The following is a 27,608-nucleotide window of genomic DNA, read 5'->3' as shown; positions in this document are numbered from 1 at the left end:
ACAATGATCCCAGGATTCCAGCACTGACTGAGATCTCCGACAAGCCAACCACAGTATGCCCACTCCATACCAGGAATTCACGGGTTAACAATAAAAGCACAGCATTTAAGTAACATTTTTAACCATGAACATTATATATATAAATATATAATAATATATTATATATATATATATATATAAATATATATATATATATATATAAATGAATGGCCAACTTGAAATTTTACTATATATATAGTAAGATTTCAAGTTGGCCATTCAAGTTGGCCATTTCCTTTATTGCCAATGTTCTCAAAAGCAAAGAAACCAATTAGCTCAGTTTTCAAAGAGTCAAACAGTTTGTGAAAGGCGTCAGCACAAGAAAACTGATGTAGACTCAGGTTTTAAGGGATTAACCTGCTGACGACAATAAACAGCTTCAACCTTGCTTTTATTATGAAATGTTAGACCGGAACAGCAGTGGTATTGTCCCGACCAGCTTGGCGCGGCTGTCCGACATGAGTTGATGAGTTTGGTGGTTTGTGAAGTGTTTGGTGAAGTAGAAGTGGACGGCCGGCAGTGAAAGTAACTCTGTGCTGGGTCAAGTCTTCTCGATAACTTCATGAACGTGAAATAAATCGGACAGTCAGAGCGGAGCGGGCAGAGGAGGAGCTTCGGAAACTGTTGGAACATTAAATTTAAAGTCACGTCGGAACAAAAAGGAAGACAACGAGTCGAGCAGTGGATCCGGTGGCAAGTATCACTCAACACCATCGGAACTGTTGTTGTTGTAAGCTAACGTTAGCTGGAGTAAAGGATATATAGTTCTGTCCTCGCCATTCTGGACAAAAGACATCAAATGCCGCAGCGAAGCTCTTTATGCCACTCTTTCCAAAAACAAACAATGTCTCCAGTTAGAGCGCACTGGCTGCGGACTGACTTTAGCCTACCGGTGAACGAGAGAGTGAGCGGTGGAGCAATAGAAAATATGCTACTTTTCAAATCGGCGTGGATTTTATCCTTTAATCGGCATGTATTTGAATGAACAGTTTGGTAACAGCTTCTATGAGAATGTATACATTTTTAATAACGTACGCACCTGGAGCCGTAACGTAACCACATGCATCGTTAAACGTGTAATTGTTATAAAAAGGACAGATGCTTGGAAAATTATACAGATGCCGACTTTAATAATGTGCATCGCTGACTTCTCAAATCAACTGTGCCATACTGAAACGATAAATTGCAGCGCGAATAAAAAAAGCCGAGCTAAAAGAGTTGCATTATTAAACGGAAGTAGCATTGCTGTTTGAAGGTACCAAGGCTAGCTTAAGTGTTGGCATCTAACCAGTAAAAGTAATGGCTCCAAAGAAAGAATCAGGTGCAGAAACAGAGATTTGATCAATCCTCTGAGTGGGAGCACAGGACAGCGGCCTCTCCGCACTGTGCCCTTTAAATGCTGACGGAAATGTCGCCTTTTAACTAACTGGAACTGAATGCGTTTATATGTGCATCTGTAGCCAGTGTGAAAGAGAATGTAGTCTTTACATTTGGATTTTGGCTCATTTTAGAAACTCTTTGAACAGACTTCGACTGCGCATGTATCTAAATATGTGTCACAGCTGCCTTAGTAAAGATAATCAAGTTTAACCCTTTGAAACCAGAGCAGACTGGCTCGATTTCCTTCATTACTAAATGTCTGACAACATTATTGAAAGGATCCAAACAGAGATGCTAAGCATTTGAAACCTGAACAAATTGACCTCATTTCCTTCAACAACATGGGAAGAAGGCAAGAAGCAAAAAGTTTACCTGAAAATTAAAAAAAAAAAAAAAAGAGAAAATTAAGAAAAAAACAAACACAAAAACAAAGAAATGCTTAAAAATCATGATAATTTGTAACACAATTTTACATCCGTAATTCTGATCATGATCATATGTTTTTTTCCTTAGCTTTTTTGTTTGTTTTTTTCTGTCAATTATTATTTCTATTAATCTGTCTGTCAGTGGAGTAACTGACTGATTGAGTACTAGTTGTTTGCCAACCAAACAACGTGGCTGTTTAATAACAGCCAAGTTTATTTTTAGTTAGGTTTTGTTGTTGTATGTATGTTTTTTTTTTTTAAAGAAAAATGTCCAGAAAACTGTATTTATAATTCTCTTGATAATGTATTTAAAACTAGGCCATAGAAAAAAAATTAAATCACTTTATCATTTTCTTGAGGTCATTTTCATTTTTCTTTCTTTCTTTTTTTTCTGTCTGTCTTTCTTTCTTTCTGTCATTCTTTCTTTCTTTGCTTATTTTCAGGGAATTTTTCCTGTAACTTTTAACAAATTTCTTGCTTCTTCTTGGGCCTTGTCTTGTAAAGTTGCTCATTGCCCTCACATGTTTTTCAAAGAAATCAAGCCAGTTTGCTTGGGTATCAAAGGGTTATACATTTTCACATTATTTCGGCTTTTCAGTATGAACACAACTTAACGTAAAACTAATCTGAGAACAGTGTGACTGCAGGTGGTTTTCACCTGTAAATGTCCGTCTGTCCTCTGAGCGGAGCTGTGAAGGACAGCCTCTGTGCTGCTGTCAGATTTGTAGAGAACGTCTGCAGCAGCAGATCCAGTGAAGTGAGGCTGGTCGTCAGATGTGATTCTTGTGAAGTTGTAGGTGAAGTGCCGGCTCTGACTTATGACTCTCCAACATCAGAACATATGCAGTGTTTCCTCTACACTCATTTAGGAGTGGCGGCCCGCCCCTTTTTTTTTTGTTTTTTTTTTTAATTGCAAATACACCACCGCCGCATCACAGCACAGTCCTGCACTGCGTTGGGTGTCGCGAGTGCTGAGGCAGATAACATCTTGCTCCGCATCTACTCTTTGGGGTAGATACCACCGCCCCCTCCCACCCCCCAACAGAACTAACTGGTGCCGACGTTAATTAGCTGCTCGCATCCAGGCATCAGGCCGGAGAGTCAGAGGAGTGTCGGCTTGAAAATAGCGTGCAACTTACCGGAGAAAAGGTAGACTTATTAGCTTAAGAAAACTTATAATAGATTTTATTAGTTAAATAAACATTTGCAAAATATTGATGGCCAGCTAAGGTTACGTAGCTTAAGTTAATTGGGCCCGGTGCCAACTCAACTCAGTGTCGCTAACGTGAGTAAACTAATTGATAGCATTAAGCGATATACACGCCATGATGTAACTGCTGACTGCATTTTCAGATGAGCTTGTTCAAATATTTTTCAAAGAAGAGAAAGACACCTGATGAGGATGGTGCTAGTCAGGTATCATTAGCCTTTTTACTGACTCAAATTATGATGGTTAGGTAAAAAATTATGTTCACACTTGTAATCAAATGTGACGTGAGTGTAAATTATCTAACGTTAATGTTTTATGTAATCGTATAAGACAAGTAACAGACAGGGAGGAGCAGTGCAACAAAGTGAAGGAGAGCAGAGTACAGGAGGGGGAGTGCCGAGTGAAGGAGCAGGAGAGCAAAGTGATGGTGCAGGAGAGAGAGATGAGAGTAGAGGAGAAAAACATAAAGGGAAACACAGGCTATCAGGCTGGGACCCTAAATGGGTTGAAAAAAAAAATTAAAAAAAATAAATAAAAAAATTATTGTTTCTATTTGTAGGTGAAGACTGACTTGAGAAACAGGCTGCAGGGGGATCACCGTGCAGCATGTATGCTGCTGAGCATCAACGGGCCACCTCTTGGGGAATTTCCGTACAACAGAGCCTTAGAGCTGTTCTACAAAAAAAACCAAGAAAAATCCATTGTTCTGAGCCTGGGTGCAAACTTTGCCACTGATTACAGCCCCATCAAGAAATTATTATTTATTGTTTTTATTATTTTATTGTTGAATTTTTGTTATTATTTTTTATTTTTACATTCAGCCTTTAAAAAGCGTCATTTGTTTACGCCGCCACGGCTCCCCGGAGAGCCTGCCCCCGCTGCTGAAAAAAATCCTAGAGGAAACACTGATATGTGACATGAATGTGTGAGGCCTCAGCACATCAGCAGCAGAAGAGCCCGTATGCTGCTGCTGGGGTTCAGTGGGGACCTCTGTCCTCCATTTCAGAACTCAGCGGGGCCCTTTGTGGGGGGACAGAAACCAGTAACAGAAAACAGAGGTGCGGGGGGTCGTTTTGGGGGGTAGGGGGCACAAGTGAGTGGGCTCCAGTGAGCTGTAAAATTGTGTATTAGAAGGTTCCTCACAAAATAAAATGAGCTGGTGTAAAGTCGAATCAGAATATGAAGTGGATATTTTGAAAAATTTAACAGCCTTTGACACAAGTGGTAAAATTGGTCACTTCCTTTGGGTGGACAGTAACTAGAACTTAAACTCAGACAAGTAAAGGCAACACTTTATATTACGGGTCTGTAATGTCCTAATGTTGTCACAGAGTTTATGGAAATAACTTTTTTATTTAGAATGAATTCTATGGAAGATAAAGGAAAATAAATAATGCTTTCCCATTCATTTAACCCTTTGAAACCTGGAGCGAGATCTCTTTTCTTTTGCTGTTTTCAGATGCCTTTTAAGTATTTAACTTAAAACTCTGAGCAAATTTATTTGAATTATTTCAAAAACATGGAAAAAAAGCAATGAGCACTTTGGTAATAAATGTTTCACAAATTTCAAGAAATTAGTAGATTTAGAAAATTATTTTTAAAAAGCTAGAAAAAAATGTCTAGGGAAAAAAGTAGGTTTATTTAAAATTATGTTACAAAATGTTTAACCACTTTTTTTCAAGTCCTAAAAAATTAAAGACACCTTTCACAAGAATTTAAACCTTTGAACCCTAAGCAAATTGGTACTTTTCTTTTTTTTTTCTTTTTTATCGAAAAAACACAGCAACAAAAGCAATGAGAAACTGGTAAGAAATGTTCCACAAATTACAATACACAATCAACCTTGTTGAGCTTTGACCACGTGGATATGCAGAATCTGCCAATAAAATCCTCATGTATATGGAAATGTAAAAGCTGGTATTCTAGCAAAACTGGAGAGCGGACAGACAGCACCCACTCGTCACTCAAAGTGACCATGCCCTTAATTATGCAGAATTTTAAGCCTCAATAACACGTAAACAGGTGAGTTATGTAGAAACTCACCCCTGTACAGTTATCATGAATAGGGAAATAAGCTACAGAGATGAAAACATTTTTTTTGTCCCAGGCTACATACAGGGATATTTCTGCTGTTAATGTGGGTATTTTAACATGGGGATCTATGGAGATTGATTCGATGCAGCAGCCAGCCTCAAGTGGCCATTTGAGGAACTGCAGTTTTTGGAACTTGTGTGTTGGCTTCATTTTTCAGTCCTGGAGGTCACTGCTTAGTCTACACTCTGATTACGATCCAATAATATGTTGTTTAGGTGCTGAATGAATGTTTGGAGTATGAACACGTGTTGACCATTGAAACCTTGTTAGATCTTGACTCTCTCTCTGTGCAGGATTCCGGGTGATGGTGTGAGGATGGGACAAGGTGGTGCTGGGAGGGACTGCAGCCCTGGAGGCTGATGAACCCGCTCCATCGGCCAGTCAGGATGCACATAGCCTCAGTGGGTGTCAGCAAGTTCTGCTTCCTGTTTTCCCTGGCATTCTGCGGCCTCCTGCTTCTGCTCATCCCCACCCTCCAGCCCCCAGCCCGCCAAGTGGACCTGCCTCAGCCCAGACCCCAAGTCAGACCTGCAAAGGCAGGTTCCTCACAGCATGCTGGGGATCCAGCAGTGTCTGCCCCTGCAGAAACAGACTCTAGCACTGAGCTACAGAGGAGCTCCGCAGGCCAGGGCAGATCCATCAAGACTGAAGGTATCCGGGAGGATCTCAGTAGTCCCAAGAGGGGCATGGACTCCAAAAGAGGAGCTCTTCCTAAAGGAAAGGGTAGCAGACCTTCAGGGTCCAGGTCACGGGACCTATTAGAGCTAAAGGATATTTTTATTGCAGTGAAGACTACCAGGAAGTACCACAAGTCCAGACTGGAGCTGCTGATTCAGACCTGGATCTCCCAAGCTTTAGAACAGGTGAGGAGATTTAGTTATTCTTTTGGATTTAGCCTTAACCCTTTAAAAACTGGATAGACATTGCTTTTCTAGCGTTGCTTTCAGATGCCCGTACAAGTTTTTGAAACTTTGAACCCTGAGCGAATTGGTTTGCTTTCCTATGATTTTTTTATTTTGTTGAATAGAGAAAAATGTCCAAAAATAGACACATATAGTTATTATAATTATATATTTACATTTATTTTACATGATAATAATAGTATTTTTTCTTCTTCTTCTTGGGCCATCAAATTATCAGTCAGATAGGTTCACAATGAAATTCAAAGCTCAATATATTATTTTGGATAAGACTCAATAGGATTTTATATATTTACATTACAAATTAAAGGCTTTTAGTTTTGAGTATCCACATAAAAAAAAGAATTATTCAAGTTCTATATCAAGTATGTGTCAGAAATACTGGGAACATTGCATCTGCTGCACCAGTGACAGTGAACATGTGGAGTGATGCACTGGGTAACATTTTAACACATGATTCAAGGAGAATGCGTTATCATTGAAATGCTGGTGGCTGAGTGTGCTTTGCATCAGTTCCAGGATCAGTGTCATCCATCTCAGTTTGGCATTTACCACACGAGAGCTGTGTGGACACATGAACTTGAAGTAGTGGGACTCATGGCTTCAGTATTTGCACTGCATGACATGACATCAGATGACATGACTTCCATTCGGCACATTCATCCAAAGTGACTTTCATGAAGGAACTAAGCTCAATGTTAGGGCTGCCAGAATACGGCAAAAACCATATTCATGATTATTTTGATCAATCTTGAGTTCAGAGATATGTAATATGATTAATCATTGACCAAAATCTGTCTTTGCACCATTTTGACCCAAGGTGAAAAAAACATCCGACAGGCTGGTTGATAGTGAGTTAGGCTTTTAGGGAGGGCTGAAAAGCAGTGTTAAATTCGGCAGCTTTTTTAGACTCAGTCTGTCTTTTTATCAATCATATTTTTAGTCTAGTTTTAATTGACAAAAGCTCGAAACATTTTGTCAACTTTTAGTCGTCAATTTGGTGGGGTTTTTTTCTGTTTCAACAAATTTAATTGGGCTAAAACAGGTCCCAGAAATTAGAATCGGGGTGACAGGTTGTGTTTAAAATTCATTTAGAAGTTTTTTTTTCTGCAACTACAAATAATTTCTATACATTGAGTTTTTGAGGTTGAATGGATGATTCACAAGCACATATGTAGTCAGTTTCAAGTCAATTTTATTTATAGAGCCCATAATCACAAAACATGGTTTGCCTCAGAGGGCTTTACAGTGTACGACATCCCTCTGCCCTTAGACCCTCACATCACCCAAGGAAAAACTCCCGAAAAAAGAACCCCTGTGACGGGAAAAAAAAAGGAAGAAACCTCAGGAAGAGCGGCAGAGGATGATGAGAGATCCCTCTTCCAGGACGGGCAGACGTGCAATAGATGTCGTAAATAACAAATTAAATACAATCATAGCAAAAAGGAAAGAGAACGAGAGAGGGGGGAAGGGGAGAGAGGCACAGCAATAATAGAAACAGATGCATGTCATATTACAATAATGATAGGTGTGAAATTACCAAATGCACTCAATGATGATATTGTGGGTGTTGATAAGAGTCTCATGCATAGATCAACGTAGCGATCAACTCAAAATGTCTCTAATTATGGTCTCAAATACTAATATGAGACAACTGGGATTTGGACAAAGGTTCACTGTGAAGGAAGGCAGCACTGTAAAGTAAAGGGCTGTGCTGGATTTATAACACAATACAAAATTAGAGCATCATTGTGAAATGGAATGCAGCACACGAATGATTTTATCTCAGTGATCTTGTTTTCATACATTTTGGAAGTTCAAATCATAATTGAAAATAAAATTTCAATTGGCCAGCTGTAGTGCATGTTGCTAAAAACTGGAAGTGCAACGTCCCTAAATAAGAAACTGCTTTCAGCCAGGAGGAGTTTGGAAGTATCATTAGCTGCTGACACTAGCGCCACTCACCTTGTGTTGTATGTTCTAACAGCTCTGTGTTGTAGTTTGTTTCCCCTTACCTCAACCTGAAGCCAGCCATATCCCTAGCTCCAACCAGTCGTCTTCATCCATGAATAATCTTAAAGCAATAGTTGGTTATTTTTGAAGTGGGGCTATATCAGACACTCATGTAGTCAGTGTATTACATGCAGTAGCTGGTGGTTGACACGCTCCTGGTTTGCAGAAACAGATTGGGCACACAGCCAACAGTGATTGATATCAAACATATGTTTTACCTAACCTAAAAAAATCAATACCAGTCTAACTGGACACTGTTTAGAGTATTTACACCACTTCAACACACTATCACACAGTTTTTTAGTTTGCCACTACATTTCTCAGCTGCTGCAGCCACTGCTCAGAAACAGGGCTGGAAATGAACTTTTTTGTCCAGCTGCCACCCTGGCTGTTAAATTAAAAAATCTACCAGCCACTCAATAGACCACTTTTTTTGGCTGGTGAGGGAAGCAGATTTCGCAGCCACTTGCATATGCTGGTGCTGGTCAAAAAGTGCTGTTAGCGGCTGTTACGCAAACCGACTGCAATGAAACCTTACGTTGAAAACACTCTCATTACAGTCTGCTTAGACTGATATTGTATTTTTTAGGTAGGTGTTTTTTTAAAGTGGCTAAATCACGTTTTGATATCAACCCTCTGTACAGCAGGGTAATGCTGAACCAGCTACTGTAAATAATACACTGACTATATGTAAGTATCTCATACAACCCCACTTCAAAATCCCACACTATGCCTTTAACTCAATCTTATAGTCAAAGAAATTGAACTCAACTAGTCATCTGCCCAACACATAACATGGCATAACCCCAACCACAGTGCTACAGTGGAAACAGATTTAAACAGAAGACAAATGAGCAGTAACAGTCAGTGTGCACGTGGCCTTCTAAAATGAGCACTAAGACTTGTGGTGCCTCCAGCATATTCTACCATACGGCTGCATGTTTTATAGATTGCAAATGAAATGTCAAGATTTCAGGCAGCGGTGGAAACAGTCAAGTATGACAGGTCTTAAAGGGTTTGAGTTTTTGTCAAGAAGCTAATTGCATGATGTAGGTGTGTGACTGGACAACATAGCTAGCTAAGGCAGCACACACTGCGACACCCGGGATGGCTGTATTCTGCTGCTTGTTTTATTGGTTTTCTGCCATGTATAGTTTGATTTTTATGGAGCCAAAAACTCTTGTGCACACACTGCACATATAATGGTGAGATAGAGCCAGTGGAAAATTGTTGCAGTCCTAAAATTAAGCTAGTGTAGTGTACAACTTGACACCATTACAACACAAAATAAACACAAAATAAATCACATTTATATGCATCTCCCAATCCAAAACCCCACCTAATGAAATGCATTGCTAAATTCTGTGGTTAAGCAATATAATCACCCTCCATAATCTTTTTTACCCAAGAGCTGAACCATCCAGTGTTCCTGCCAGGGAAGGAGTACATGAACTAAAAGCCCTATATAATAATTCACTAGATGTAATCATGGGAAGATATCAGCTGCATGCAGTTCATACAATTCAGTGCACATCATTAAAAAAAGACGTAGCTCTCATATAAACACACTGATGCAGCACGAACAGGCTCAGTAATGTTAGTGCTAATGGATTTTGCTTTTGCCTGCGCCACCCTGTTGCCTGTCTGTTGTTGGTGGGTTTTTGGGTGTTTCTGTGTCACCATCAGAGATTCCTTCGTGATGCTGTTAAGAGTTTGTATTCGCTGGCATTTAGTGTAACCACAGGATATTTATGAGAAAGTAAATCTTGAACCTGCTTTGTGTCAGAATCCCCTCTATTGAACCAAGTTGTTAATATGTTGTTTTTCGGTCATTATGATATAGAATTGTTGCACAATTTCACCTGTCGTTCACCACGCCACATATTTTTCAGTCTGTTTTTTGGCCTTGGCACACCACCATCCCAAATGTTGCAAAATGAGACCGATTGTAAATAGGGATGTCACAATCATGTTGTTTTTGCCCCTGATCCGAGTCAGTTGATTTTGAGAATCTGCAGATACTGAGTCCCGGTCTCAGTGATACTTGTAGTTACCTGGATAAAACAGCTGCACATTGCACACTTCAAGTACTTTCAAATTATGCACTGTTATTTAAATCACTACAGGGTATATGCTTGACAGTTTAATAGATCCTTCAGGGTTGTTCTTTTTTCTGTTTGTTTGGCTCTTATCACGCTGCCACTTAATTTAGCATTTGTTTTTTCAACATATTAACAAAGTAAACAGACTAAAATGTGTCTGCAGAAACTGTTCTCAAATCCAACTAGTGTAGCATTGTTGTGAAAATACAGAACACTATAACACCTATTAGAGCAGCAGCAGCATCACAATAAAACCTGAATATCTGCAAAAAATCATGCTCTCTGTTTATGACACCTGTGTGACGGCAGACATAAATGAAAGATTGGGCAGGGTGATGATATAAGGATTTTTATGACGTTGGATTTCAGGATGTTTCTAGGATTTTTGGACAGTAGGGTCTTAGCTAGGACCTCTGTCCGTGGGTGTGGGGGATCCTCCACTGCCACTTTTTTTTATAAACAAGCTCTTTTTTGATGCTGTTTTATGCACTCTGCCACCTTATGTATTCTCAGAGTACAAACACAATTCCCAGTGCGAATCACAAAATGGATGGGGGCCATCCAGCACACTATTGGGGGCCAGATTTTGCCCATGGGCTGTAATTTAATTTGAGAATTGGCATGTGTTGTAACCACATGGCTAACAAGCCTCTCAGAATCGCTTGTTGTTTTTTTAATGACTTATTTAATTATAATTATAGTGGTCTGTTTATTTGCTGACAAAACAATGACAGTAATTGATGAAATGTACGAGCTACTCCAGCTCAATTTTGAGCATTTATGGGTTAAAGGAAACTAGGTTTAGTCAACAGTTGACCTGAGAAAAATGGACTGAAGGGACTTTCCACCAAAAAACGAGTCACTGGTAGTTAACCACCGTGACATGGCAAGTTTGATTGATTCAAGGTTTTTAACACACTCTAAGTCAGAAGTGAATGCAGAGAGGCTTTGGTTCAAAGCAGTCCTAAGTACCTCACATAAAGTTGAAAGTATCCATCACAGAAAGCACTGTGACCAGCTCTGTACTGAGAGCCACTAAAGCAATTAGTAAGTCTCACTGCTGGACAAAGAGCCCCAGTGTGGAGAGAGGGAAGTTTAACTGCAGAAACACTCTGGCCCACTTCACCCACAAATGCTCCAGTCAGGGAGGATGGAGCAGTTCCAGTCCAGTTTGTGCTCCCAGTATCAACAGCTCGGCTCATACTGGCTCTGCTGTGAGAGGGCTCCTCTGTGTTAGCTGTCAGCTGTAATTAAGCATGTAGTATCAGGGACCGGCAGACTGTTGCCATTATATTTTACTGCTCTCAGGTCAGTAAAGTCTGCCCCTCGTGTTTACAGCTGGCCGTAAAATTAAAAGTTGCTGTAATGTAAATACGTCAGTGTTGCTCTGTCTGAGTGGTGTGTAGAGAATCCTCCCATAAAGACACAGGCCATGGTTATTTAATAGAGGCCTGAGGTCAAGTTAAACAAGCCTTTTGGGGTGACCTCTAGCTCAGTTGGTAGAGAATGCGCCCCATATTGCTGAGGCTTCTGCAGCAGCCAGGTTTGAGTCCAGCCTGTGGCCCTTTGCTGTGTGTCATTCCCCCTTCTCTCTCCCACCTTTCCTGTCCATCTTACACTGTCCTGTCAATAAAGGGAAAATGGCTCAAAAAAATAATCTTAAAAAAAAAAAAAAAAAAAATAATAATCCTTTTGACTGTCATTTGATGGTGTGTGACAGTTAAACGATGCGTGCCTGCAGTGCCCTGAAGAGGCATGTGTCCATATAGAGATCTGTGGAAAACACTTCACTATCAGAGGCTCTTAAATAAACTGGATAGATGATGCTCATTAATTAAACATGTCAGTCAACACTTTACTGTAGCAGGTGTACTTAAGCTGCCTTTCCATCAAAAGCTTTGAGTATTGTACCTTTGCAACCAAAAGTAACCCCTACAAACATGGGCCTAGATCCTAGATCCACGATTCCACTTCAGACAGTACTCTTACATATGGGCAGGGTTTTGTCACTCCGTTCAGCAGCAACCGCTGTATTTCCCTGTTTACTGGTGATACAGATTGAAGTCTGTACCCCATTTACCACTGAACGGATCTGCATGACGACATTTTCAGAACCAAAAAGGGCAGGCTATAGTGAGAGTGTCTCTAAATGGGATATTTAAAAATAGCAGGTTTGTCCACTGACTCCTTATCAGGCAAGAACAGGGTTTTAGTGCTGCCGGCCCACACAGGAATGACACTCCAACATGTTTTTTTTTCTCCACATGAGGAGTAGAATATATACAGGTCACATAATTCAGGCTCAAATTTTTTTTTTTTTTTTAAAACACTTCAGATCCACTGAGAGATTTGAGATCCACTCAGTACTGAATGTGTGTGTCATCCAAGAGAGACAGTAAAAACACATGAAATGGTCAGAGTTATCATGTTCAAATGTAAGGTGTGTTGATGGATTCACATTATCATCACATGTATTGAGTAACATTATAAGTAAACATTTCACCTTAAAAGTTGCCGGCAGTCAGCTCAGTGAAGTAAATTATTTTTTCTCAGTCTCCAGTAGCTGTTAGAGGCTGCAAACAACTTTCATTTAATAGTTAAAGTTTACTAATGTATAAAACTTGTGACCGTATGAACAGCGGTTAAAGCAGCCACAGCTCAGCTCCCAGTGCACAGTGTTGATTCTTTACTGACCAATCAACAGACTGCAGTGTTTCTAGCTCCGCCTTTTAGTACCGGATCATGTGCCTAGGTACCCCAACAGAGGGGAGACCAAACATGGGGACGGTTCCAAAGTTACCATGCACAATTTTTCACAATGGACACGCAAAAAATTTGTACTGTTCTGAACTGAACTGAATCGAATCAACCTGCTGGTGGGAACGCCCCTTTGTGTGTAAAAACTCAGTTTGACTAGTCTAACTTGCATTTTAGTGGCACAACAGAACCAAGGAAAACAAAAATTTTAAAAACATGCACTTCATGTTCTTGTTTCAAATATTTCTTTAAAAATCTTAACTTTATTTGTTACCGGTTTCCACCAAGTGGTAACCTTAAAAAAGGAAGCCAACACAGAGGTGCCAAAAATTGCAGCTCCTCTAATGGCCACTTGAGGCTCCAATAACATTGATTCTATATCCATAGACCCCCATGTTAAAATGTCTCATTTTACAACAGAAATACACATTTTTTACAGCCTGGTACAAAAAAGAGGTTTTGGTCTCGTCTCTACAGCAAATGTCCTCGCTCATGACAACTATATAAGTGTCAATATGCCCATTAAAATGTTACTAAGGTTTAAAATTACACATTATTAATGGCATGGCCAGTTCGAGTGACAGGTGGGTGCCATCCATAGACAAGACGATCCCACTGCGTCAGCGTTGTATAGGTAATGTAACCACGCAGGCAAAACCCCAAATTTACAGAGTATAGGCCCGACTGTTACAAATGCATTATGTTCTCAAGTTATGGAAGTTATTTGTTATGCTTTGGTTGTCTAAAAAAGTATTTTTCAGTGTTGGGTATTACAGAAAGACCCTTGAAGGAGTTGGTCATTCAGTTTTTCAGGAAAATTTCTTTTTCTTAGCATTTTAAGCCTGTTTTTCTTTAGCAAAAATTAGAATTATCATAGTTAACCATAGCTGTAAATCCACCATGCTAACAATGCTAACTAAGCTAGCAGTTAGCCATAGGGTTATATACACCCTCTCATCAAAATATGGTCACTTCTGGCTGCAAGAATCCAAGATGTCCATCATTTTTTACAAAGTACAGTTTTCACAGCATGTCTGTTGGTAAAAAGGCACTCAGTTAAGCACAGAGGGGGGGTGTGAATGTGTTCCCTCTCTACCTCTCATTAATTTAAATATGTTTGGCACTATTGTGTGAGCTTTGTGTCTGGATCTCATTTTTTCTCCATCTTTGCTCTCTCTTTTATAACCACACACACGTCCTCATCTGCAAGAGAAAACAATGGAGCGCTTCATTGTGTCTCAACAGGAGAGCGTGTGTGTGCGTGTGCGTGTGCGTGTGCGTGTTTGTGTGTGTGTGTGTGTGTGTGTGTGTGTGTGTGTGTGTGTGTGTACGTGTGTGTGTACGTGCGCGCGTGTGTGTGCGCACGCTTGCATTTTCTAACAGTGTGTCTTTGTGTGTTTCAGACCTACATATTTACTGATGGGGAGGACAAGGAGCTGCGCATGAGAACAGGTAAGAGACTGGACAGTTCACATGGAAAACAGGAATGAAATTCAGAGTGTTTCTTGTCTGTTTTATGTCACCATATTATGAAGTTATCCAGTAAATCAGAATAGACATAGTCACCCTTTGTTACAATGGACACATTTCTTTTTTAAATATTTGTTAATATTTTGGGAGCCAACTCAGTTTGAGTAAATGTGCTCTACAGTGTCAAGACTAATTGAGAAATTAATTATTTTATTGCACTAAGCCAGTTTTTATACATAGAGGTAAAGAGTGCTGCAGGGATGACATTTTTTGTAGGCTAACCCTGAAATTAATTCCTTCAACAAAAATCCGATGGGCTTTTCTGCTGGATGTGTATTATTGCTGGAAATAAGCTCTGTGGGAAACAAACACTTGTGTCACTTTTACATTTTGTTCATAACCCTTTGAAACCTGAAGCGACACCACCTTTCTTGTGCTGCTTTCAGAAGCCTTCCATAAGTATAAACCTGTGAACCCCAATTTATTTCAAAAAACATGGCACTTGGCAACTTGGTAAGATATGCTCCACAAGTTGAAAGGAATAAATAGACTTTGAAAATTTGAAAAAAGCTAGAAAATTTTCTCAGAAAAATGTCTAGGGGAAAAATAAGATTTTTAATTAGAATAAATACATATGAAAATGATATTATGAAATCACAAGAATTTGTAAAGAACCTTTCCCAGTCCCATTTGCCCTTTTTGTCTACTTTATTTCTTATTTGCATTTTATTTTTGTTTGTTTTTTTGTTGTTGTTTTTTCTAATTATCAGGTAATTTTCTTGTATTTGACTAATTTCTTGCTCTTTTTTTTTTTTATCATTTCTTCTTTGATTGCTCATTGCCTTCTTCTCATGTTTTTTTTTTCAAGAAATCAAGCCAATTTGCTCAGTGTTAAAGTTTGTGTAAAACTGATTTGTTTCAAAACACATTATAAATGTTGCAAACTGATTGTTGAAAACATGTTACTAAGACCCTTTGCTCTATAGTAATGAATTGTGGAGTTAGATGGTTGACTGTTTTTTTTAACATTTTCCTGTTTTAAGATTTTTTGGGCAAGCCTTAAACCATAGCTCAATGACACACTGGAGCTATACTCAGCATAATCCTGCGATTGGGCGTGGCCTCCGCTCCTCCAGCGGACACGCCCCCAGTGTTTCAGATCAGAGAATACTGTGCATTTTTTTCATGATTTTGAGACCTTCTTTTACATACTTGGCGATTTTTTTGGTCATTCAAATTTGGTCAGGTGTTTAATAACATATCTTTATTTGATGTGACAAACTCAGAACACCTTTTAATTATCACTTTACATGGACTTTAGAGGAGCCAATGTTGAAACACGTTTGCTTACAATGACACCAAATTTTCAGTTAAATAGATACGTTTTAAAGATGAAGAAATGAAAAAAATATGTAGACAAACCCATCAGTCTGGTTTGATATGTGAAGAGTATTTGAAGATTGACAATGCAAGTTCATGCTGTTATTAGACAAGAAATGTGTACAATAGTAAGTTTGCAACCATCCACAGCAGCATGGAGCTGAACTGTCCTGTCCTCTTCTGTCTCTTTATCAGGAGCTAACATCATCAACACTAACTGCTCAGCAGCTCACACCCGACAGGCTCTGTGCTGCAAGATGTCTGTGGAGTACGACAAATTCATCGAGTCCCAAAAAAAGTGAGTGAAAAGGGAACAGACTCGTAACACAGCAAGGATGCAACACAGTTTATTAACCAGGAGATTACATGCCACCAGCACAGACAGTATGCACCCAAAGTAAGCTACAGTCTGTCTGTGTGTGTGTGTGTGTGTGTGTGTGTGTGTGTGTGTGCGCGCACGAGTGTGTGTGTGTGCGTGCGTGTCTGTGTGTTGTAGGTGGTTCTGCCACGTCGATGATGATAACTACGTGATCCTGCCCAGCCTGCTGCGGCTGCTCTCTTCCTACCACCACAGCCAGGATGTGTACCTGGGCCGGCCCAGTCTGGATCATCCCATCGAGGCTGCAGAGAGGGTCAAGAGTGATGGATTGGTCAGTCTGCCGTTTACACCTTATTACATGTTTCTGGCTCCAATAACTGACAAATACTGCAGTGAGCAATGAAACCAAATGCAGTCTTCAGAATGTTCTTTCAGAAACAAAAGCAAGTTTTTTTTTCTTTAGGCTTTTTGACCCCCAACATCTGTCTGACTGTCTTTGTGTTATTTCAGGTATCAGTCAAGTTCTGGTTTGCCACGGGCGGAGCAGGTTTCTGTATCAGCAGAGGTCTGGCACTGAAAATGAGCCCATGGGCCAGGTAGGTCATGGACAAGACTTTTATCAAAGTGTTGTACCTTCACGATGCTGCATTTTTGTGGTAGAAAAAAAACATTTATATGTACAGTGTGTTACGAGCAACCCTGTCTTTAAGCTCTCAGGTACTTGAAGAATGTTAAAATGAAAAGCCTTCCTCAGTAGGTCTGTAGATCACCCTCAGAGAATGTGCCCTATCCTGTTGTACTCAGCTGTTTTAATGTGTAGTTGGAGGCAGAAACAATCACGAATTAATAATTGTCAAGAAAACAAGAGTTGTCAGATACAGACGATGATACATTTACATGCACACTAATATTCCTCTATTACTATTGCAAATATGACACGCTTTGAATTTGATACATGTTATGTAAGCAGCATTTTCCATTTGGATATATTTCTGAATCTAGTGTTTTCTGATTAAGACGTGTGGGATATGCTGGTATTATTTAGGTTATAGGAGCATTCTTTGGATTTTTTATGCCTCTGCACCGGCAGTAGATGATGCCGAGGGCATTTTCTTTTCGGGTTGTCTGTACGTAGGTACGCATGTCCACCCATCTGTCCATCCACACCATTCTTTTTTTTTACCCCACTCTTTATTTAAATGAATTTTCACATTTTAGACAAGACACAATAAAACAAGAACAAACAATGTGGGGGCACATCATTTAAATAATTTTGGTTCAAAGTTCAAAGTTGGCTACTCTAGACCTCAGTGCCAAAGATCTCCTTGATTATGTCAAGCCATTGTTTGAGAACTTGGAGGTTCAGATTTGTACCAGTTCCCTGTAATTGCTTACTTACTGGCAATAAGCAGTATTTTATACAGATACCAGTCATTTTTATGAGTGATATCTTCTTTAATTGCACAATTAACCAAAGTAACTACATTTTTATCTATTTTCCCTTTAACTATTACATATTTCCCTTCTTTAGCAGTCAAAAAACTGATGAGTTTAAAATTAAGAGAGTTAGATATTAGTATAGCCACTCCTCTTTTAGGGCTTTTCTTTAAACTACTAAATAAAGTGTTTTTATATCCCAGTTTCTTCAGTTTGTCATGTTCTCTCAAGGATAGATGTGTTTCCTGCAAGAATATCACCTGGATTTGTTCTTTCTTCACTTTAGCTAATACTTGTCCTCTTTTAATAGGATTATTTTGCCCATTAACATTTAGGGACAAAATTTTCATGCTGTTACACTGCATTATCTATATGGACAAAAAGGACAGAAGAGAAAAAATACATACATACATATATATATATATATATATATATATTATTTGTATATATATATATTATATTTGAACACCAGGACCTGGAAGCATTCACAGGATCAGTACTGGACTACATCAAGTTCTGTATGGAAACTGTGTCTGTAGTCAGAACTATCCGGGTTTTTCCAAACCAGAAACCATGGATGACCACCCAGGTCCGCTCCCTCCTGAGAAACCGCGACTCTGCTTTCAGGTCAGGGAACAGAGCTCTTTACAGCACAGCTCGAGCTGACCTGAAAAGAGGAATAAAAAACACCAAAGCGGACTACAAGAGGAGGATAGAGTCCCACCTTGCCAGCAACAGACCAAGGGAGGTGTGGCAGGGATTACAGAACATCACAAACTTCAGAGGCTGCGCTGCTACACCGGGTGATATGAGCGTGTCGCTGGCAGAGGAGCTTAACTGCTTCTTTGCCCGTTTTGAATCACCACAGCAACACGCATCTGATCCAGCCCCACCCACACCAGGTCCCAGCACCCCCCCACTCACTGTAGAGGAGCACGAGGTGAGACGGGTGCTCCAGTCAGTTAACCCCCGGAAGGCTGCTGGCCCAGACGGAGTACCTGGCAAGGTCCTCAGAGCATGTGCCCACCAGCTGTCCCACATCTTCTGTAGGATCTTCAACCTCTCCCTGGCCCAAGCAGTCATCCCCACCTGCCTGAAATTGGACAGGAAGCTGCTGCTGGCGTTCTACCGCTCGTCCATCGAGAGCCTGCTGACCTACTGCATCACCACCTGGCACGGGAGCTGCACTGAGGCTGACAGGGAGAGACTACGGAGGACAGTCAGAACAGCCCAAAAGATCATTGGCTGCCCTCTCCCCTCCCTGGAGGACATATACACCACCCGGTGCCTCAGCAGAGCACATAACATGATCAAGGACAGCTCACACCCTGGCGCTCAGCTGTTTGACCTGATGCCCTCAGGCAGGCGCTACAGGTGCATCAAGGCAAGGACAAACAGACTGAGAAACAGTTTCTTTCCGAGAGCCATCACCACCGTGAACTCTCACAAATAACCACCCCGGACACCACAACAGACAATAGACATTATACATCACATCCCTACCTCAATCCACCGGGTGCACACCCTAATTATCTTCCATGTGCAATATATTTCCTGTGCAATATATTTCTATCTGTGCAATATACTTCACATACTGTGCAATATGTCATGCAATACACCGAGCCGCTCTACTCATATTTATTATTTAACTTATACCTCCACACCCATGTATATAGCTGTATATAAGTCTATTTTTTTTTTTTTTTTATTTCTATCCCTGACTTAATTCTGTAAAAAGCTTTTGTACTTTGCACTGAAGGAATGGAGAAGCTCTCCAATCTCGTTATACACTGTATAATGACAATAAAGAGCATTCTGATTCTGATTCTGATTCTGATATAAAAAGTCCTCTGGTAGGGCAAGTTCACATTTAAACAGAGTTTCCACAAACTTGGTTACAGACTCACCCTCTGTCCCTTCTGGTACCCTGAAGATACGTATGTTATTTCTCCTTGACCTACATTCTAGATCTGTGAGCTTTTCTTGCAGAGTCTTTTGTTGTTTAATGGAGAGTAAGAGGGCTTCATTTGCCTCCTGCGCCGACATTGCTGACTGCTTGGCATCTTCTCCTCGCTCATTTTGGTAGTTTTTTTACTCCGGATAATAAGTTTTCGAGTTTTTCTGAGAATTTTTGAGTTTCGCTGACGGGAGCTCTGCTGCCACACAACCTTACTCAGCTATTGCATAACCCGTCCACACCATTCTTGTCATCGCGATATCCAGAGAACGCCTCAAGGGCATATGTTTACATTTGACCCAAAAATTTACTTGGACTCAATGATGAGCTGATTAGATTTTACAGTAGTGGTGAAAGATTAATGTTACTGTTACCTCATCTGTGTCATTCTTATGAAAGCGATATCTCAAGAACACCTTGAGGAATTTCCTCAAATTTGAATTAAACTCAGGTGGAAGGTTCCTTCAGAGCTGGCTGCTCCTCACAGAGCTGCTGCTGGTGTGGAGTAACACACTGACAGGCTTTGATGGCTGAACCTCTGTCTGTGCTCTGCTTTCAGTTTGGGGAATTTCATCAGCACAGCAGAGAAGATCCGACTCCCGGACGACTGCACCATCGGCTACATCATCGAAGCGCTGCTGGAGGTGACCCTGACACACACACACCTCTTCCACTCTCACCTGGAGAACCTACAGAAGCTGCCCACCGACACAGTGCTGGAGCAGGTGAGTATGTGCACGTGAGGATGTGTGCACGATGTGGTATGATATGTGTTGGTGAAATCTTGCATTGACATTCTCAGCTCTCTGTACTGAAATTGAATGGTGTACATTTCTGCTTGATTTGAATCAGGTGACTCTGAGCTTCGGAGGCTTTGACAACAGAAGAAATGTGGTCAGCATTGTAGGAGGCTTCACTCTGGCTGAGGACCCCACAAGGTAAGAAAACTTAACCCTTGGGGACTGTTTGGCACATTTTCTGCACTTTTCATTTTTCAATTTTTGATTGTTTTGGCTGTGCTCATGCATATGGCATACATTTCGATAAGACTGTGTATTTTTGTTGAATCTTGGAAGTTCATGCCGAGCTCCCTACCATGAGTCTAAAATACACTGTGTTACATTCATACTGTTAAAGTACAAAAATTGCTCCATTGAAACCCATTCAAACTGCAGTTTTTGATCCCACAGCCATCAAAGCATGAAAACATGCATTGTATTATTTATGGGTGTCATTCTGGGCTTTTGCCTTAGAATTTTCCACCTGGTGACGTCTTTTCACCATATTTGGCATATGGAGAAAATTCATGCTATTTCCACTAGGTCCACTGTAACAATCAATGTTGCTGCTAATCATTGACATATCCCAGACTGTGATGATTTTTTTAAAAAAAGTACTTTGCATTTGTGTTGTTATTGTTTTGTTTTCTGATCGAAAAACATACTTACAAAATTACGAAAACCTGGCATTTATAGGATTAAAATTCGGAAAATGTATTTATATTTGATATTTATGGTTTGGACTCGTGGGTTAAAAAAATTAACTCAGTGAAAGTAGAAGTCATATTAATATGTAATATTTTTTAAAGCCTGATTCTGAAAGGGGCATTTTGTGTGCGGTGTAAGTATTTGACACTGCACAAAAAAATGATCAAAAACAAATCTGCTAACCACTAACATTTCTTAGGCTGTGATAATAAAAAAAAACATATCTGCTAAGCATTTAGTATATTGAATTTTTTTTTTTTAAATTAACTAGAAAACGTGGCATTTGAAGGGTCGAGATTCGGAAAAAAATGAATGTATATTTGATATTAATTATTAGGACTGATTTTGGTTAAAAAAGTAATCTCACTATCTCAAAAATAGCACTAATGTATAATAATTTTTAAAGTATGATTTTGAAAAGTGCAATTTGTGCGCTGAGCAATACAAGTGTGTATAATATTAAAGCAGGCCCCAAAGGGTTAATAGCAAGCCCTGATATTGATAGTGGAACATTACTAGGTTGCCGTCTCCGTACAATACACACATATTTGAATATAAGCTGTTCTAGTGTATAATTTGTTTTCTTTTATTTTCACTTTCTATGTAACATCACTTTTGACAACATCAGAAAGAACCTGTGTAGCTCTCCGCTGCTCCAACAGTAGCAGCAAGCTTCATCTTTAACTTCAAACTTCAGTGTACACTACTTGGCCAGTATGTGAAAATCTGAATGCTCCAGTCATGTGTGAGTGTTGCACATATGATTCCAAAACATGGGCAATAGTGTGCTACAACAGCCTCCGTTATTCTGCAAGACTTTCCAGCAGATTGGCTGCTGGGATTTTCTCCATTTCAGCCACAAGAGCATTAGTGAGGTCAGTCACTGATATTACTGCCATTCCAGGTTTTCTCAAAGGTGGTCAGGGCTCTGTGTGGAACATTCAACTTCTCCCACCTCAAACTGGCTATCTGCTCTGTACAAGAAGAAGAAATGTTCCACAAAACGCAAGAAATTTAGAAAATTAATTTTAAAAATCTAGGGAAAATGTCTAGGGAGGAGAGAAAAAAGTTATATCTGTAATGATCATAGTTACATATTTAATTTTTTTCACTAATATTTTGGTAATTTTCTTGTACTTTTCACTAATTTCTTGAAAATTTTTGATTCAATTATTTTTCCGTTGGTCATTCCCGTCTTGCCATGTTTCTGAAAAAAATAAAGACAATTTGCTTAGGTTTCAAAGGGTTAAAGCCTTTGTAGGACATCCTTAAAACATACTACATTTGCCCATTTTACTATTTTACTCATGAACTTTGGGTAACACTTAACACTTGAAGTTTGCTCTTGTTAGAGAAGTAAATGCATCTCTGATGTTCTTCTTGTCCACCTTGCAGGTTTAAGACGGTCCACTGTCTTCTGTATCCAGACACTGACTGGTGTCCACAGCTGGAACATCGCCGCAGACACTGACAGCCACTGTGTTTGCATCCTGCAGCACTGATACATGCTGAACCTTAATGCCACTGCCTCACCCTGCCACGTCTAGATTGAGCTCATGCCATACATCATTTGGCTCATGCCTGTATCCAAAGCAGCTTCATTTCATGCTTCATCAATGCAGTGTTAACTGAAGGTTTTTTACAACCCTGAGAGGAAGAGCTTTTTTATATGCAACATTAATCTAACTCATTAAGTCCAATTAAATAGGTGGAACCAAAGAAGAGCTTTTTCTGGCTGCTATAGCATGAGAGTAAGTAAAGCCACTAATGGCCAGAGCCATATTTTTCTCCACTTGAAATGAGCTTTTGGGAGTTGAAAGTTAACACTAATCTCAGTTTCCCTCAACAGAAACATAGCAGGCATGGCCTAGTATGGTTCAGTCTCTACTAATCAGCAATAATCAGCCGAATGGGAAAACATGAGCGTGTCAGCATCCTCGATGGAATAGTTAAATTAAGGTGGGTTTAAATTTACCTAATGTTACTCCAAGGCAGGTTTACATGCAATCTCCATGTCAGAAACCACAGCATCATCACTGCCGTGAGTTCCCTACTCTGTTTCTGAGAGCACAGATGTTTGATGGTTAAATGAAAGGCCTCAGTTACCCACAAACCACTCAGTACATTTCCATGCACAGTTTAGCGAAGTGATGGTTACAGCTCGATTAGAGTTTAATTTCACTACTGTCTTTGTCCCAGTGAACAAGCACTGGAAGGGAATCCCTTTTTTGACAGAAGTGTGTCCGACTCCTCCACCTTTCAGCTGGTTGCAATAAACCTATATTATTTATACAGTCTCTGATATAATCTCAATCACAGTCATAACTGTAACAATAACTTTGGGGTAGAAAACCGCCGCGTCACTTACATATAATCAAACAGCGCTGAGCAAACTCTGCCTTCATTGATTAGTTTTAAGCCACCTAAAAAAAATCAGTATCAGTTTAAGTCTAGCCTATGCTATAATTAGAATATTTACTGTTTTACCTTGCTGTAAGACAGCTCTTATTGATGGGGATCTGAAGCTGTAAACATAAACATTTTGCTGCACTAAACAGCAGAGCTGCTGCTCAACCGCTGCCTCCATCAGCTGCTGTGGAAGCTAAAGAGATATATAGTGTCACTTAAACTAAGATTGATTTTTTTAGATGGCTTCAATAGGTTTGCTGCAGTCCTGTCCACAACAGGACATCGCTTAGCTTCTTTGTTGGTGTTGTGGGACTGTTCTTTATCAGAGGAGGGGGGTGGCTGGGGTGTGACTTTTTTTTTAACTAAAACAAATATAAAATGCTTTGTCAAGTTTATGTCCCTCACCTGAGCCAACATTTAAAACTCAAGTCCCTCCTCAGTGCCTACATTTTTTTTATTGCCTGACCCATTTTGCAGCACCCCTTCCCCCCTCATAAGTAACAAACAGTCCCTAACTCTAACCACCGAGGGAGGAGCATGCGCAGAATGCCGAGTCCAGTTGAAGTCTGACTGAGGTGTTTACATGACAGAATAGCTCAACCTCTTATCAAATTATTTGGATGTGTGAGTCCCATTTTGAGAAATTAAATAGATTTTAGTCGGACTAACACAGTAATATGACTTTTTACAACATCTTGTAAACATACTGAGTGACTGCTATTGTAATGCAGTTCATCTCTGTATTCTTTCACCGTTGACATGTGACCCCAAAGTCAGTATAAAAACATGATTATTTCTTTCCATTGAGTAATTGTTGAGGTACTTTTAAGATTCTTTTTAAAATCTTTTGAGATTTTTTTTTGGTGTCAAACATGAACTGAGGTGATGCTTCATATGAAGGTTTGTGTGCTGTGTGGGCACACATTTATTTCAGTGTGTTGTTCTGATGCATTCATATTCTCTGCCAAATACTTTCTTGTATTAGCCCATTTCCAACAGGCCTGTCTCTAGGGTTTTGCACTACCTTCATCTTGTAACTTCCTGTATGTTACCGACTGTAGTTAGATATCACAATGTTGGTGTAAATATGTGTTAACTTCATTATGTATTCTTTATTTTTGTAACTTTGGAGGCAGAACTCATTAGTGGGAGTTGGAGGAGCAAAATAAATCTTAACCACAGAGAAGCCCAGGAATGACTCAAAAAAAAACAAAAAAAAAAACGGAATTCAGTAGCTTTTTAGCACTTCTAATTCCCTTGTCACAAAGCCAATGGGTTTTTTGAATGTGTTTTTGATAGGAAGTCTGAAATAAGGTCTGTGGTAAACTCAAGCTGAAGAGACTATCACGTGTTGTTCTGTGACATAAAATACATTAGTATATACCACAGTCGCAAATTATGAAACTTTAATGTGTTATCAAAAAAGGCGGTCACTAAAAGAGAATAAATGAGACTACAGAACATCACCACATCGAACTGCTCTGAGTATAGCTTTGTAACCTTGTAGTGGTGATGACACGACTGTGGTGTAGTTAGTTTATTGTCTAACATCAGCTTTTTACTTCTGGCAATTGCATTTAGGCTTCAAAAATCCTGAAAGTGGTGTTAATCTGTGAAGATAATCTTGCTGATCAAAAGTTACAAGTATCATGAAGGTTAGTTTCCCGCAGAGCTTATTTTTTGCAATGATCCAAAATCCAATGGAAGAATCCCATAGGCTCTCTGATGAGGGAAACAGGGCTAACTTCTGCGTCGGCCTACAGAAAAACGTCATCCGTGAAGGACTCTATTGCCATTAAATTTGATGCAGATACTCATTTTCATCATAGGGTACAGCTAATATTCAAAGTGACCTAGTTTCCTTTTGACCACTTTGATCCATGAGAAAGTATCACTGCAAAATAATGCCCTTTCAATTTTAACTTTTTTAGATGAGCATTCTTTTGCTCAAAATAAGCCAATGTGGCAGTAAGTCATTTTCAGTAGATTTTTCTTGACGTGACAGTGAACCCAAATTTTTTTTTCCTCTTACCTGTAGTGCTGTTCATCAATCTAGATATCTTTGGTGTGAGTTGTTGACTGTTGGTGATATCGACCTTATAAATGTTCAGCACATTCTCATTCCAATTTATAACATATTGCAGTGGACTTCCACGTCTACATATTTTGTTTTAGGTATCTTTCTGCGTCTGCTCTTTACTTTCTGGGATGCTGCTGCTGTGATTTTAACACAAGCACATGGGGGGATCACACTGCGCATGGTTACATTTAGACAAAAAAAGCACATGGCAACCAAGGCTGAGATGTCAACAAACACACATGATGGCACGGACCGTTAGGATTAGGTGAAGGAGGCACATGGTAAGGAACATTACAATGTTACCAGTAGCATTTCAACCTAAAGCCATCTTGCCACATTTCATGCAGACGCAGCAGGTGCCATCCACCAGTGTACAATAACATAGTGCCCGGTTCTGTTTGGCCATGTTCTCAGCTGGTTCCGCTCAGCAGCAATTCATGCATATGCATAAAGGTGGCTTTTGCGATCTTGCGCCAAAAGCACTGTCAAAACGGCAGATTTTGAGTTCTGAAAGGGAACCGGCTGAGATGCCTTCTCTCCGATACAATTGAACTAGATGTCACTCAGCTTTTTGTGCTCAAAGTGCCAAAAAAATATATTTGAAAAACACAGCAATGTCTCTTTCTACACCCGCCAATCATATAGCAGTGCAGAGGGAAGCGTGCATCTATTCATGGATGACATGAATTGATCTTCCACATCTGACCTGTAATGTTAGCTAGCTTAGTGATGTTAGATCAGCCAGCAGCAGATGCACGCTTCCTGCTGTGTGGTGATCAGGTTGCCAGGTGTACTTCAATATAATATTGTAGAATGTTCAAATGTCATGTTCAGTGCTCATCTAAGTACAGCCTCACATTGAATGCTTAGTTTTGTTTCCACCAAAGTAATATTACACTGAAATCCAGTGAAAGTTAAGAGGCTTTCTCTAAAAATTAACAGATACTGTAGTTTTTTAGCATGCCAGTTAATCTGCTGATGGTCTGCATTTTAACTTTTCACAATGAGATGGCAAAGAAGTCCTCATTTTCTTAAATATCAAGATCCGTTTTTGGACTCTAATAACATGGTTCTTTGGCTCCATCCACTGCATTGATACCAGCCTGCGACAGCATTTTTGCCTGTAAACAGTATTTGTAACAGTAACAGTATTTCTGCCTGTAAACTGTATTTGTGTAAAACACTTGTCTACCTTTTTGCACACAAGACTAAAATCCAAAATCCAGAGCATGTGTTCCACTGCAGGTCAGTGGCTGAGAGAGAGAAAGCAAGTGTTTTTGTAAAGCCGTCGCCGCTTATGTATTATTGTGTTGTTTTTAAATAGCAATAAAACCTTTCTGCATTGTGCACAAGTGTGTACAAGTGTCTTCTGTGCTGTTGAATTGTTACCATACTGCAGACGTGATGTATGTTTAGTTTGGATCATTGAGCAGAACACTGTAACCAAATCATTGCTTTAGCAGTGTTGCACATACTGCCAAACTGATGACATCACTTACAACAGGAATGAAATACTGTAGCTGTTAGATTTATAGCAGTGTGTTTATCGCTTCTTCCTGGGAAGGGCCTCTCTGGAAGCAGTTAAAATCCTGTTCGACGGGCCGATGAGCTCATTCAGCAAAATCTAATGAAGCTGATTTGGTGCCGAGGGACTCTGCTCCTGCATCACATACTCGGTAGATGTGCATAAAGAATAGGCTACACTTAAGGGTGTGCGTGTTTACATAGTTGTGTTGGTCTGTAAGGTTTGTGTAGTTCAGAGATGATTATATGTTGTGTGTGAGTTTTTGCATATCAGGAAAAACCCACATCAATATTTTGTAAGTTTAAATAAGTAAAATATGGAAACAAAGCAAAAGTTTTTCTTTGTTGTTCCATTCATCTCAAAGACAATTCTATGTTCATCATTACTATTTTCTGACGTGCATTTGCTTGTGCATAAATACAGAGGCCCTCAAAGGCACGGTAAAAAAAATTAAATATTTTAAAAAATCATAAAAAAATTTTTAGTTTTGAGGCATACATGCCTATCAGTATAAAGTGTTTTGCATTTCCACCGCATACAGTATTTAATAGGGATGTCCCGATCTAATCTCAAAATTCGGAATGGAGAGATGCATTTTTGACTG

At 39.7% G+C, this 27,608-nt stretch overlaps 1 protein-coding gene across 1 annotated transcript; it reads left to right on the top strand.

Annotated features, from left to right (window-relative positions):
* The first annotated feature begins 499 nt into the window (after positions 1–499).
* On the top strand, positions 500–26,826 carry rfng (RFNG O-fucosylpeptide 3-beta-N-acetylglucosaminyltransferase). Its single transcript, XM_042507521.1, has 9 exons — positions 500–732; positions 5,442–6,011; positions 14,344–14,392; positions 15,986–16,088; positions 16,287–16,440; positions 16,620–16,705; positions 20,063–20,228; positions 20,356–20,441; positions 22,386–26,826. The coding sequence occupies exons 2-9, from the start codon at positions 5,508–5,510 to the stop codon at positions 22,459–22,461; spliced, it is 1,224 nt and encodes a 407-aa protein (XP_042363455.1). The 5' UTR covers positions 500–732; positions 5,442–5,507; the 3' UTR covers positions 22,462–26,826.
* The last annotated feature ends 782 nt before the right edge of the window (positions 26,827–27,608 follow it).

Source organism: Plectropomus leopardus, chromosome 19 (assembly GCF_008729295.1).
Source record: "Plectropomus leopardus isolate mb chromosome 19, YSFRI_Pleo_2.0, whole genome shotgun sequence".
NCBI lineage: Eukaryota > Metazoa > Chordata > Actinopteri > Perciformes > Serranidae > Plectropomus > Plectropomus leopardus.
Note: the sequence above shows the minus strand (reverse complement) of the source record. Positions and strands in the feature narration are given on the sequence as shown.

Coding starts and splice junctions, on each gene's coding strand:
- rfng (XM_042507521.1), top strand. CDS start 5,508: ATGAACCCGCTCCATCGGCCAGTCAGGATGCACATAGCCTCAGTGGGT. Junction 20,229..20,355: donor CCGACACAGTGCTGGAGCAG/GTGAGTATGTGC, acceptor GATTTGAATCAG/GTGACTCTGAGCTTCGGAGG. Junction 20,442..22,385: donor CTGGCTGAGGACCCCACAAG/GTAAGAAAACTT, acceptor TCCACCTTGCAG/GTTTAAGACGGTCCACTGTC.